This window comes from Oryctolagus cuniculus, chromosome 15 (assembly GCF_051225735.1).
Source record: "Oryctolagus cuniculus isolate XC-2025 breed Fujian yellow rabbit chromosome 15, ASM5122573v1, whole genome shotgun sequence".
Lineage (NCBI taxonomy): Eukaryota > Metazoa > Chordata > Mammalia > Lagomorpha > Leporidae > Oryctolagus > Oryctolagus cuniculus.
The window spans coordinates 6863047-6877158 of NC_142881.1; the positions used below are offsets into that span (position 1 = coordinate 6863047).

Consider the following 14112-nt stretch of genomic DNA (forward strand, 5'->3'; position numbering starts at 1 on the left):
CGGGGCTGGAAACCTCACCCCCAAGGCGACAACACTGGCAGTGAGGCCTCCTGAGAGGTGACACAGGCCGGGCTGACAGCAGGATCTCGGGAATGGGTCAGCTGCCCCGAGCGGGTTGTCAGAAAGCGGGCCTGGGCCCGGGGCTTCATCTGTGCCCGCTCCCCCTTTCCCCGGCCTGTGCCGGGTCGTGGCACCACATGCCTGTGGAGGTCCCAGCCTGTGGCACTATGAGCCAAGTGAACCTCTGTTCAACTCATCAAGTACCAGGTGGTGACAGTGCTACAGCGACAGGAAACCCACCAGGACAGCCCCCTCGCCCCGTCTGGCCGAGTGATCTCTCTGGGCCCAGAAGTGCCCACCCTGTCCCCACAGCCTCTGTCCCCCAGCAGGACCACAGCACTGCCTGAGGGACCACTGAGACCACTGGGCCTGCAGATTCCAGCCTCAAAGTGGATTTTCTGCAGGGTGGCTCCCTGCCCCTCCCCCTACGGCAGCCAGGCCCCGTGCAGGCCACACGGGCGGCCACAGCCCCACTGCCGTGAGCAGGTGTCTCCCGCTGGCCGGGCTCAGGGAGGTTTCACACCTGATGGCGGGGGTCAAGGCTCTCCGACACAGACACAGAGGGTCCTGGAACACTGGGTTTGCCCACATCCACACCGCTCACTGCTACCCTGGTGACCCAGCCCCCTGGCTTCTCCGGGAGCCCACGGAGCGCTCTCTAAGGAACAGCCTGCTTCCTCCCACAGAAACCAAGGCTGCTGCCAGGGACGAGTGTGGTGTCAGTCGGGGCCGAGTCAGGAACAGCCGGTGGTGGCTGACGCTTTGGCAAGGTTTTGGAACACTCTCCCTTAGTCCTGGCCCTGGTTCCATCACCAGCATTGGGCAGGGTGGCCCGCCCCCTGCAGCACACTGACCCCGGTGGTGGTCAGGTGTACACAGAGCATCCGAGCCCCAGCGAGGAGGGGCTGCTGCAGGACGCCTTCCCTTTCACACCCAAAGGGCAAAGACGTCTCAGCCTCAGAAGCCCTCGAGTGCAGGCCCAGTGCACAGGGTCATCACACAGCAGCCACGGCCCACAGCCCACGACCCACGGCCCACGGCAGGAGAGGCCCAGAAACATTGCCAGGCCCAGTGCACAGGGTCATCACACAGCAGCCACGGCCCACGGCCCACGGCCCACGGCAGGAGAGGCCCAGAAACACTGCCAGGCCCAGTGCACAGGGTCATCACACAGCAGCCACGGCCCACGGCCCACGGCCCACGGCAGGAGAGGCCCAGAAACATTGCCAGGCCCAGTGCACAGGGTCATCACACAGCAGTCACAGCCCACGGCCCACGGCCATGGCGGGAGAGGCCCAGAAACACTGCTGAATGCTCCAGGCACTGCACTTCCTGCTCGCCCAGCAGCACCCACTGGGAGGGCAGTGAAGAGGCAGGGAGGGTCTGCCTCACAGGAGCTGGGGACAGAGAGGACCCCTGGGCACTGGGCAGAAAGTTCTCACCAGCCCCGCCCCAGGGGACTCCAGGCTGCCCCTGGGAAAGGGGGAGGGGTGGCAGTGCCCAGGGGTGGTGGCTGCGGCTGCTGTCACTCAACCCTGGAGCCCTGCCTGGCCCTGGGGGCAGGAGGCTCCCACGGCTCTGCTACACACCATGGCCACAGGGCAGGAGTGCCCACTATGGGGTAAAAGTGGAGGCCCCCCCAGCAGGACAGCCTGCACCCATGGGTCTCCACCTCTCCCTGGGACCACAAGGGCCTACATGAGGGTCTTATGTCAGGGAAAGCCCTGGGGTCAGCTGTGGGACCTCGGGGGGCCTTGAGTATAGGTGGCTGTCTGGTCTTAGGTTCTAGAAGCTAGCACGCTCAACGCACAGGAGGTGTCGGAAACAGGGCAGGTGCAGAGAACACCTAGAAGCCTTCTACCTGGCAGCCAGGTGAGGGCCCACCCTGGCCGGGCTGGACTTCCAGACAGAGCAGCTATGAACTGAAGGCTTTGTGTCTGCCCACAGTTGGGGCAGTGCCTTGAACGCCACCTGCCCAGAATGAGCACAGCCTGGTCAAAGCAGCTCCTGCCCTGTGCCCAGGGATGGAGCCTTCCGTGGGGCAGGCTCTGCTTCCCTCCCCCAGCCAGGCCACCCTGGGATCACTCTGACAAAAGCAGGGGGCTCTCAGTCAGCGAGGCAAGTCCCAGCCCATGTGCCCCAGCAACACCCGAGTGTCGCTCCCCCCCTTCGTGGAGGAACGACACAGGACCCTGCGCTGTTCTTTTGTCTGCTCGGGTTTGCTGCTGGTTCTTCCCAGGTTGGCTACCGTCCTTCCACCTCCGTGGAAGGGCGGTTCCCCCTGCCACTTTCCCCACTTCCGCGGGGGAGTCGCACACCACCGGCCGGCTCTCTCAGGGGCTGCTCAGATGTTATTCCGATGTTCCCCTTAGATGTGCATGTTGTCTCTCTCCTCCTTTATAGTCCTCTTCCACCAATCCCAACTCTGCTACCCACACGCCAAGTACGCTGCTCTCCTCCAATCAGGAGCAGGATCAGCTCCTGCAGGTTACTGGTCGAACTGGAGGCAGCTGCGTAGAAGCTGTTTACTCCTCTCCCAGCGCCATATTGTGGGAGAGCAGATGCATAGAATAAGTCTTAATTCCAGTAACTTAGTCTAGTCCGAGTTGCTCCCCACACCCGAGCACCTCAAACTCTGACAGCGTGTCAGAAACACAATCGTGTACGTGTGCGAGTGCAAGGCTAGAAGACGCTGGTGGGGGCATCCGACAGCAGGGCCAGTGGGAGGGAGGCCCTAAGTCCCCCTCTCTGGCCACCTTCTCTCGGATGCAGTGAGAGGCAGGACCGCCATCCCACCCCACGGGTCCTTGGCTCAGGCTCCCTGCCCCGTTCCAGCATCAAACCACTGTCCACATCGTCTGCCACCTGCACCCCCTCCCTCACAAGGCCATTTCCCGACCCCCTCGCTCTCCCAAGTCAGCCCAGGCCAGACCAGGGCCACAGCAGACTGATGGGCCCAGGCCTTTCAGTGCTCAGCAGAGCCAGCCGTGGCCTCTGGCTCTGGGGAGGCGCCTCGGGCCACCTGGAGGAGAGGGTGGCCCCGAGGCAAGGACAACCTTGGTCACTGACAACACATGGCCTCTGTCCCTGGAGGGCCCAGGTCTGGTGTAGACAGGGGCTGTGGTGACTTCCACGCCCAGTGCTGCCCACACAGAGGTGGCCAGAGGGAGGCAGGACAAGTCAGGTGCTGCCAGGGAGGCTAGCCAGTGGCATTTCTGCAGAGCCACGGGACTCTGGCCCAGTCATCGGGATGCCCTATTGACTAGGGTGGCCGTTCACTAGCCCTGAGTGGGCCACACCTGGCAGGGGGCACTGGATCCCCAGATCCACAGGGCCAGGCCCAGCAGGCTCAAGGGCCCTCGTGCTGCTGTGCGCCTGTGCGCCGAGAGTGCCACCTGGAGGGAGAATGGGGCAGTGCAGGGATGGGGGCGACCATGCTCCCACAGTGAGCTAACATCGCCTCCTTGGCGATCAGCACAGCTGAAAGGAATATGAACCATCGGCATCTCGACACGCGGTCAGCAGGGAGGACAACCGCACCCTTGGAACACGGGAGGAGAGGGGAAAGGTCAGATGCCTTGGAGAGCACACAGGCTGAGCCCCAACTCTGCGCCCACCCCTGGCGGGGGCTGGCCCTGGCCGCGGGCTGCGATCGTCCCCGGCAGCAGCAGCACTGGCGCACCGGAGCTGCTGTACGCCAGGTGTGGGATCCGGGGCTCCTACCCAGGCCCTTGCTGGGAGTTTAAACGACGAGCAGTCGTGAAGAGACTGTCAGACAATGTTAAAAACAGACAAATGAGCAAACAAAAACACAGGTTGCAAAACCGTATCGTCTCATTTTTGGAAAAGCAGCAGCCGAAACGCCAGCGGTGTGTTTCCCTACACAGACACGGCTGTCTGGGGTCTGTGGCTGGTGGAGGCTCCCTCTCCAGACGGGTCAGAGTCGCCCGCCCGCCTTACCAGTTCCTTTAAATGGCATGCAGGTAACGGGGCCCTGCAAAGTACCAACCCTCAGCGACAGAGGGTGGGCACAGCCCCCCACACCCCCACTGGGCACGAAGCCTTTGGAGACCCAGCGGCTGCTTGGCCTGGAGCAAGGCTGGCCACCCAGTTTAGAGGGCGACTGGCTGAGGCTGGAGACAGCACAGGCCACGCATCTCTCCCCCAAGAAACCTGCAGCAGCGCCGAGCACAAAGCCTCACGGTGCTCAGTCGTCCCCTTCTGCCGAGCCACATGGCCACGGCGTCAATAAGGGGGTGTTACTCGGTGCTCATCACCAGTGCCGCGCACTGAGCCTGCGCCGAGCCGGGCACTGGATGCCAACACCGGGCAGCACTACAACAGAGCAACCGAGGGCCCAGAGGCGGCAGGGCCAGGGTCTGCAACTCTGGGCAAAGGCGGCTGTGGGACCTGGGATCCTGTCAAGGTCTGAACGTGTTCCCCAAGTTCACATCTTAGAAGCTCAACTCCCAGCACAGCAGAGCCGGGAGGCGGGCCTCTGGGCAGTGTCTGGGCCACGAGGGGTCTGCCTTACGAGCAGTCACTGTTGCCATGAAAGGGCCTCCCCCCCCACACCTCTGCCACATGGACCATGAGGACCACGTAGACCACGCGTCCCCGTCTCCGGGAAAGGCAGCAGCGAGGTGCCGCCTGGGAACCAGAGACCTGCGGGTGTCACTCGCTCGCTGTCCCAGCCTCCAGAGCTGGGAGTCGGTCACAGCGCACAAGACAGAGAAAGGCGGGGCCCAGGGCTGGCCTCACTCACTCCCCTAGGCAGACACAGGTGAACAGGGAAGAACAGAGGAGGCAGCCCTTCCTCAGCTGTGCTGTGGCAACAAAGGGGGCCTCTAAGCCTGGGCAGGGGGTTCAGGAAGTGGCTGCCAGAGACTGGGCTTCTGATCCCGGACCCCAGGTGCTGTGACTTCATCACTCACCGGCAAAGCCGCAGGTCCACACCCAGGAGAGTTTCCGAGTGCGAGTCAGCCCGACCTACCTTCTCTGATCTAAGCAGGTGGCTCGGGACAATCAGCGTAACTGCTCCCCGACCTGAATCCACGTACCCCTGCGTGACCGTGTTCTAACCAAGTCCCTCCAGCAGCACCCGCCAAACCGAACATTTTCTGAAAGGTCACGTGAAAATCACAGCAAGACAGCGCTCTGATGCCTGACACCCTCAATGGCCCAGCCGCCAGAGGTCACTCCACATGCCCGGGGCACCTGACGCCCAGCAGGTGCCCCTAGTGATCTGCTCCAGACCACCAGGCGACTTCTGACCCAGCACAGAAAACACAGACTTCTTTGCAGCTTCCAACCAAGGTGGAACAGAGAGGGCGGAGCCCAAGGGGAAGGGGGTGGTGAGAGGGGCCGAGCCCCGCAAACCGTGACCTCTGCTGCAGCCAAGGGTCTGAGTGTGTGGCTGAAAGGAGCAGGATCCGGCTCTGCTGACCCCGTGGCGGGCAGCTGCCCAGAACAACTTAGCCGTCTCCATGCTACGCGTCATCTACTCAAAATCCCAAAACCTGGGCTTGGATCTTAAGCCACACGGCCGGCCACGTTCTGCCACGACGTCAGCAGAAGCACCCTTACGGGCCAGGCACACACAAGACAGAAAATGCCCACGCTGAGAAATCACTGCCCCTTTATTTCAGAAAGCAAAACAAGACACGAATGCCATCGCCCCCAGGAGGGAAGGCAGGCGACAGACCCGGCCAACCCGACCGACCCGGCCGCAGGCACTGACCTGAACTTGCCGGTGCGCACCTGCAGGGCTCGCATCCCGCACTGCTGGGCACCGCCGACGTCACCCACGATGTCGTCCCCGATCATGACGGCCTGTCACGGCAGGGAAAGACGCTCAGAAGTGCTGACAGGAGAGTTTTATTCCTGTGTTCCCCCTTTTTTGACATAATAAACTGCTTCATGTGATGTTTAAAACCACCTTCGTACAAATTAAACAAGATAATGCTGTCATCGTATTGATTAACAGTCAGCCCACCTTCAATCTATCTCCACACCACCCCCCGCCCCCAGGCTGCAGCTCTGAGCGGGATATATTTGTGCAATTTGAAATCAATCAGCTGGTGTCAGAGTGCCACGGCGCCCCAAGGACGCTGTCGCCGCCACACACACACAGGCTGGGCTCTGCCTGATGCTAACTATATCCAGTCATGTTGCTGGCCCTTGGTTCTGTGAAAACAAGTAAATTCTGGGAATCTTTATCTGGAGTTTGACAGGTTTTATTTTCAACAGTGACGGTACCACCTGTAAAAGGGAAAATAATCCAGAAAAACATACAGGCCGGCAGCCTGGATACTCTGCAAAAGCAGCCCCAAGCACACACCTGCATCAGAAGGCAGCTGGATGCGACAGCTTTCTAGGCACACGACTTAAAGCAACCAAGGGCAACGATTCCCCAGGACGCAGGACATCAACCAGCTGAGCCTTGTGACCATTCCCAGCCTGTGGGCGCAGGGAGGGTGCTACGGACCGAAGTGTGTCTCCCCACCCCCAAATCCACAGGTTCAAGTCCTGACCCCCAGTGAGACTGGATTTGAAGAGAGGCCTCTAAAACGTAGCCAGGGACAGGCTGGCGCCATGGCTCACTAGGCTAATCCTCCACCTGCAGTGCTGGCACACAGGGTTCTAGTCCGGGTCAGGGAGCTGGATTCTGTCCCGGTTGCCCCTCTTCCAAGCCAGCTCTCTGCTGTGGCCCGGGAGTGCAGTGGAGGATGGCCCAAGTCTTTGGGCCCTGTACCCGCATGGGAGACCAGGAGAAGCACCTGGTTCCTGGCTTCAGATCAGCGCGATGTGCCGGCCGCAGCACATTGGCCGCAGTGGCCATTGGAGGGTGAACCAACGGCAAAGGAAGACCTTTCTCTCTCTGTCTCTCTCTCTCACTGTCCACTCTGTCAAAAAAAAAAAAAAAAAAAAAAAAAAAAAAAAAGCCAGCAAGGTCACAAGGCTGGCTCCTCATAAGGAGACCGAGAGGCAGTGCACCAGGAGCAGGGCCTGGAGCGCTCAGCGGCAACACAGCCCCCACCAGACACCAAACCGGCCAGGCCCTGCAACTCACACCCTCAGCCTCCAACCCCATGAGAACAAGAACTCCACCGCTCACGCCACCTGCCGTGCTCTGACCACCTGACCAGAGCCCCACGGTGTCCCTGAACCGAGGACAGGATCTGGAGAGCCTGAGGCTGCACGGCTCCCTACGGTGCCGCGGGGAGACACATGGGGGCCCGTACCAAAAGCGGAGAGGAAATGGTACCTAAACTTCACCCGGCCAGAGGCTGCCCTCAGCAGCCAGACTAGGGGGCTCAGCAGCCCCCAGGCACGGGCGCTGTCCTGTGGTTGCTTCCAAAATCAGAGAAGGCAGGCCTGGGAGATCACACTGCTCGCCAGCGCCTGTGGGTGGATCCCACAGAGGGAAACCCACAGCGCCTGGCACCCAATAAAATGTCGTCACTCACTCAAAGATAGGAGGGAAAAACATCACACATACCGCGGAGAAAAAGCAACCACTCAAAACCTCACCCAGAACTGACACGGACGTGACAATCCGCTCCTGTGACGACATCCCACGCGCTCCAAAGTCAGGAGGAGACACGGAAGCCAGAAGAGAGCCCAGGTGAGCTGCTGGGGGTGAAAACCACAACCTCGGGGGCCGGCGCTGTGGTGTAGCAGGTAAAGCCACCGCCTGCAGTGCCGGCATCCCATACGGGCGCTGGTTCCAGTCCCAGCTGCTCCACTTCTGATCCAGCTCCCTGCTAATGGCCTGGGGAAAAGCAGTGGAAGGTGGTGCAAGAGATTGGGGCCCCTGGACCCATGTGGGAGACCCAGAAGAAGCTCCTGGCTCCTGGCTTCGGATCAGCACAGCTCTAGCCGTTGTGGCCATCTGGCAAGTGAACCAGTGGATCGAAGACCTCTCTCTTTCTCTCTGCCTCTCCTTCTCTCTCTCTGTAATGTGTAACTCTGATTTTCAAATAAATAAATAAATCTTAAAAAAAAAAAAAAGAAAGAAAACTGCAATGTCAGCACTGCCACTGCTCTGGGCAACAGGCGGACACTGCTGCCGCTCAGGGCGACAGGCGGACACTGCTGGCACTCAGGGCGACAGGCGGACACTGCTGCCGCTCAGGGCGACAGGCGGACACTGCTGGCACTCTGGGCGACAGGCGGACACTGCTGGCACTCAGGGCGACAGGCGGACACTGCTGCCGCTCAGGGCGACAGGCGGACACTGCTGGCACTCTGGGCGACAGGCGGACACTGCTGGCACTCAGGGCGACAGGCGGACACTGCTGCCGCTCAGGGCGACAGGCGGACACTGCTGGCACTCTGGGCGACAGGCGCGCTGGGTCAGACACTGGGAGAGACCATCCGGACCCAAACAAAAAACAGAACCTTTGAGAAACAAACGTTGTGGCTCGTGGGTAACACCAGTTCATGTCCTGACAGCTCCCTGCTCATGGCCTGGGAAAAGCAGTGGAGGATGGCCCGAGTGGTGGGGCCTGTGCCAGCCGCGTGGGAGACCAGATGAAGCTCCTGGCTCTGGCCTGGCCCAGCACTGGCCGTTGCGGACATCTGGTGAACCAGCAAATGGAGGATCTGCCTCTAACTCTGATTTTCAAAACAAATCAATACATCTTTAAAAAAAGAAATGAACAGAGCACCATGGGCACCTCTGCATGAGACCTCCTAACTGTGCACTGGAATCCTGGAGCCGGATGAGAGAAGAGACAGGAACCTCTAGAGAAGTAATGGCTTCTCTAAACGCCCGAACTCAAGAACAACAACACCCACAGATCGATGCACGACACCTAGCACAAGAAACATGACAAAACTTCCTCCATCGGTGGGCACTGTGGCACAGGGAGCTGGCTGCCAGCTGACACAACCTGTGTCCGAGTGCCTGCTCCAAGTTCTGGTCCAGTCTGGGAGGCAGCAGGTGCTGGCTCAAGCGCGCGTGGGAGACCCACATGGGAAGTCCCAGCTCCTGGCTTCGGTCTGGCCCAGAGGCGACTGTTGCTGCTGCAGGTATTTGGAGAGTGAAATCAGAGGGTTCTCTGGCTCTCCCGACTCCTGTCTCTTCCGCTCTGTGCCACTCTGCCTTGCAAATCAGCAAATCTTTTAGAAAAGAAAACAAGTACATCAAGACACACTGTAATCAAATTGCTCAAAACCAGGGACACGGACAACTCTTGGAAACACGCAGGCATGCCACACTCGGGGCCACAGGGGAAGACGCTGGGCTTCTCTCTGGAAGACTGAGCAGCACCACCTTAGAACACTGGGGGAAGCCCCTCACCCACCTGGAACTCTGCACCTGCACACGCGACTTTCAAAGACGCAGGTGAAATACAGACCATCAGGACACCCAAAGCTGAGGCTCCACCATCCGCCCAATCCACAAGTCCTCCAGGCAAAGGGGAACGCCGCCAGAGACCCGGCCTCGCACAGAAACCGGGTCCCTCCCTCCTCCATGGCTGCTTAGGGACTCAGCTCGGTGCCCTCCGCCTGTCCTCACTCCCGGTACGTGCCCCCCCAACGCCGCCTGAACCCTACAGCACTCTCCTGGGCTCTTCCTCTCCCCTCCTCCAGGAACGCGGCACTCTTGGGGACAGGGGCTCTGGGCTCACACCTGGCCCTCAACTGAGGGGCTGGCAACGTGAGCCAGGCAGGGCTAAGATTCAGGAGGACATCAGCCAGGGCACTCACTGGTCACCATGACAACAGCCGACAGCCTTCAGGCACCTGCTGGTCTCCTCTGCCTTGTTGACACCACTGCTAGGCGGAGCCACACTTTTCTATACAAACACATGTATTTACTTACCTTCAGCAAATATATTTTATTGAACCTAATAAACCAGTATTATAAAACATTATTTTATGTTCCACCAAAAAAGAAACCAGCCTCTGAAGAATCCCCCGGTAAAGCTGGGACACCAAACAGAAGACAATCATATGACACATTATACAGTTTTAAGAGAGAAGAGTCTCAGGCCGGTGCTATGGCACAAGCGGGTTAAAGCCGTGGCCTGCAGCGCCGGCATCCCATATCGCACTGGTTCAAGTCCCAGCTGTTCTACTTCCAATCCAGCTCTCTGTTATGGCCTGGGAAAGCAGCAGAAGATGGCCCAGGTCCTTGGGCCCCTGCACCCATGTAGGAAACGGGGAAGAAGCTCCTGGCTCCTGGCTTCAGATCGGTGCAGCTCCAGCTGTTGTGGCCATCTGGGGAGTGAACCAATGGATGGAAGACACCTCTCTCTCTCTCTCTCTGCCTCTCTCTCTCTCTCTGCCTCTGCCTCTTTCTCTGTGTAACTCTTTCAAGTAAATAAATAAATCTTTAAAAAAAAAAAAAAAAAGTTGACTGGCATGACCAGCAAACTTTGCATTACAGAAGACTTAAACTTTAGTCAGCCCAAGCGCAATTTTAAGAAGCACTTTTACTTTGGAAATTTTATTTTAATTAATTGAATTGAGAGGCATATAGATAAAGAGACCGCCCATCCACTGGCCCACTTTCCAAATACCCACAATGGCCAGTCCTGGGCTGGGCCAAAGCCAGAGCTGGAAATGCCACCCTGGTCTCCCACGTGCTGGCAAGAACACAGTCACGTCAGCCGTCCGTCACTGCTGTCCCCCAGCTCACCCCACAGGAGGCGGGAGTCAGGAGCCACGGTCAGGTACTGAAGCCAGAACTCCACGTGGGACGCTGCTCTTAGCCACTCGGCTTAGTTTTCAGAGTTTTTAATATACAAAAACAACGCATCTCTCAGAATCTATGACATTCTGCAATTGCCAAAACCGATTACAGCTAGAGCCTGAAACAGGACCTGGCACACAGCAACGATCCAAAGAATCCACACAGTAACGCACTGGGGGTAGATGGGTAGAACAATGGGCTCCAGAGGATTCCCTGTCCTAACACCGGAAACCTGGAGCGTGTACCTTCCACAGTGAAAATAACTTCACAGATCCAACGGAGAACCTGGATGGAGGATCATCCGGGGGCCACACTGCAATCACAGGAGACCGTAAAGTGGACGAGGAGCAGAGATAGTCTGAGGGAGATCTAATACAAAGAATGGTCAAAGAGACGCACCACGGCTGTCTCTGAAGACGGACGAAGCGGGCAACAGCAAGGACCGTGCAAGGCCTCTAACAGCTAGGAAAGCTGAGAAGCGGATTCTCCCGAGTCTCCAAGTGCAAACACATCCCTGCCGACTCTGGTCCAGGAAGATCCAAACTCACTTACGGCTTCTTGGATCTACAGAAGGATGAAATAATGTTTTGTTGTTTTAGCCACTAATTCTTGGTGGTTTCCACTTAACAGCAATCAGAAAATGCAAGTTGGGTAAGAGAGATAAGTAAGAGCCTGGTGATGGTAAATGTCATCAAAAAGACAAAAGGAGTAGCGTGAATGCAGGCAGCCTGTGCCCAGTACCTCAATGTGCGAGTCTACAGAGGGCGACCAAGAAAGGCCAGAGTGAAACAAGCGACACAGCGAGCAAGGGGAGTGTCTGGGGGCCCAGGGGTGCTGGGTGCTGGGGCAAGCGCGTGCTTACGTGAGTAAGCAGCACAAGGAGACTGGATGGCTGCAGCACAGCAAGCTCTGAGTGACAACGTGACACAGATGCTGACTATGTTCTGAAACACACCTATGTTTCAAGAAAGCAAACAAAGCAGCCTCTCTCACTCCCCTGCGAGAACCAGACTTAAAAAGCTTAGAAACATTTTTTTTAATTTTTTTTTTAATTTTTGACAGGCAGAGTGGACAGTGAGAGAGAGAGATAGAGAGAAAGGTCTTCCTTTGCCGTTGGTTCACCCTCCAATGGCCGCCGCGGCCAGTGCACCGCGCTGATCCGATGGCAGGAGCCAGGTACTTCTCCTGGTCTCCCATGGGGTGCAGGGCCCAAGCACTTGGGCCATCCTCCACTGCACTCCCGGGCCACAGCAGAGAGCTGGCCTGGAAGAGGGGCAACCGGGACAGAATCCGGCGCCCCGACTGGGACTAGAACCCGGTGTGCCGGCGCCGCAAGGCGGAGGATTAGCCTAGTGAGCCGTGGCGCCGGCCAGAAACATTTTTTTAAGATATATTTATTTGAAAGTGAGAGTTACACAGAGAAAGGAGGAGAGGCAGAGAGAGAGAGAGAGAGAGAGAGAGAGAGAGAGAGAGAGAGAGTCTTCCATCAGCTGGTTAACTCCCCAATTGGCCGCAATGGACAGAGCTGCGCCGATCCGAAGCCAGGAGCTTCTTCCGGGTCTCCCACGTGGGTGCAGGGGCCCAAGGACTTGGGCCATCTCTACTGCTTTCCCAGGCCACAGCAGAGAGCCGGATTGGAAGCGGGGCAGCCAGGATTTAAACCGGTGCCCACGTGGTCGGCACTGCAGGTGGAGGCTTTACCTGCTACGTCCCAGCATCAGCCGCTTGCAACATTTTCCTGAGCAGATTTTGCCAAGGGAAAGCCGACGGCGCCTTGGAGATCAAACACATTGCAGATCTTCTCTGGAGAGCATCAAGATTTGCCAGGGCCGATGCTGTGGCGCAGTGGGTTAAAGACCCAGCCTGCAGATCCAGCATCCCGAATGGGCGCCAGTTCAAGTCCTGGCTGCTCCACTTCCGATCCAGATCCCTGCTAACGGCCTGGGAAAGCAGTAGAGGATGGCCCAAGTCCTTGGGGCCCTCTACCAGCATGGGAGACCTGGAAGAAGCTCGGGGCTTTCCGAGGTGGATGGGGCAGGTGCTCTGAAACTGGCAGCTGTTCCACCCGTGTGCTCTCGGGGGAGCGAAACAGTGCATCCACACTCGAGCACGACCTCAGGTCAGGAAAACAAAATGCCGACTGTGACGCACTCCCAAGCCGAGGAGCCTCACTTCTCGGGGGCTCGCCCCTGGACTCTGCCTGTGAGGACACGGTCCAGAGGACATCTGCTCGCTGTCTGCAGGAGCAGAGCCAGGCACCGCATGGTCAGCAGCCCAGACAGAGTCAGGGCAAGGAGGGCAGACTCCCAGCTGCTGTTTGCATGCTGCGTGACCTTGGGCAAGCCTCTGTGTCAATCTGTAAAATGGGTATACTTGGGGTATTTAAACGAAGTCACGTCGGTTAAGCATCAAGCAGAAACACATTCCAAAGGAGAAACGGGTGCTAGGAAGGGCTTTGTCAGGACGCGGCTTTCTGCCCACGCTGGGAACAGGCCCACACTTTAGGACAGTGTCTCACACTGGCTCCTGGGCATTCGTAGGAGCCCCTTGTGGGCCAGGTGTCAGGCCAGGCAGTGGGGACACAGTGAGAGTCAAGAGAGATGCTACTCAGATGAATTCAGACGCAGCAGGCTGATGGTCCTGGAAGGCTTCCCGGAGGAGGGGAGGCCTTGAGCTTTGATCTGATGGGCAAGAGGGGTTGACCAGAGACACGGTGGTGTTGGGAGCATTCCCCGCAGAGAACACACATGTGGGCTAACTGCCCACCTGCCAGCCCCTCACTAGGGCAGGCCATGCAGCAACTCCAAGATACGCAGGCTGACAGGCCCAGAGCGCCTGTCCTCAGAAACACCTTGGAACAGCCCTGCAGGAAACGCAGGAAGCGTGAGGGTCTGTGCAGAGAGGCGCTGGTGTCACCTCAGAGGCCAGGAACCCGGTCTCACCTAGACCCAGGGCCTTCCCACCACTGGCACGGGGCCTCTACCAGAGAAGCCGAGGGGACAGTGGCACCAGGATAAATCTTATAGGTGACCGATGACCACCAAGGCCGAGACCCCTGCCAAGCACCAGCAGCGGAAGCCCATGGAAGACACCTGGGGTCCCTGTTTCCCGGTGACAGCTCTGCACTGCGCACGGTTCCCTCGGCTGCTCCTCCACACAGCCCCATGCTTCCCAAAGCGGCCGACACACACTGGTGAGGACTATCGGAGCCCAGCAGAGCAAGGACAGACGATCCTAACACAGCCATCTGGTGTGCATTTTACATTAGTCACAGCAAGGGAGAGACGGCGGTTTCCTACCACAGGAGCTGTCAAAGTTCCCTGTAAAATGCATCTACCTGGGGTGAA

At 58.5% G+C, this 14112-nt stretch overlaps 1 protein-coding gene across 1 annotated transcript in view; it reads right to left on the reverse strand.

Annotated features, from left to right (window-relative positions):
• The window catches only part of LHPP (phospholysine phosphohistidine inorganic pyrophosphate phosphatase), a 108170-nt gene that overhangs the window by 55518 nt on the left and 38540 nt on the right, over positions 1-14112 (reverse strand). The window contains exon 6 of the mRNA XM_002722150.6: positions 5801-5892. Within this exon, the coding sequence (XP_002722196.3) occupies positions 5801-5892 (92 nt within the window). The remainder of the gene's footprint in view (positions 1-5800; positions 5893-14112) is intronic.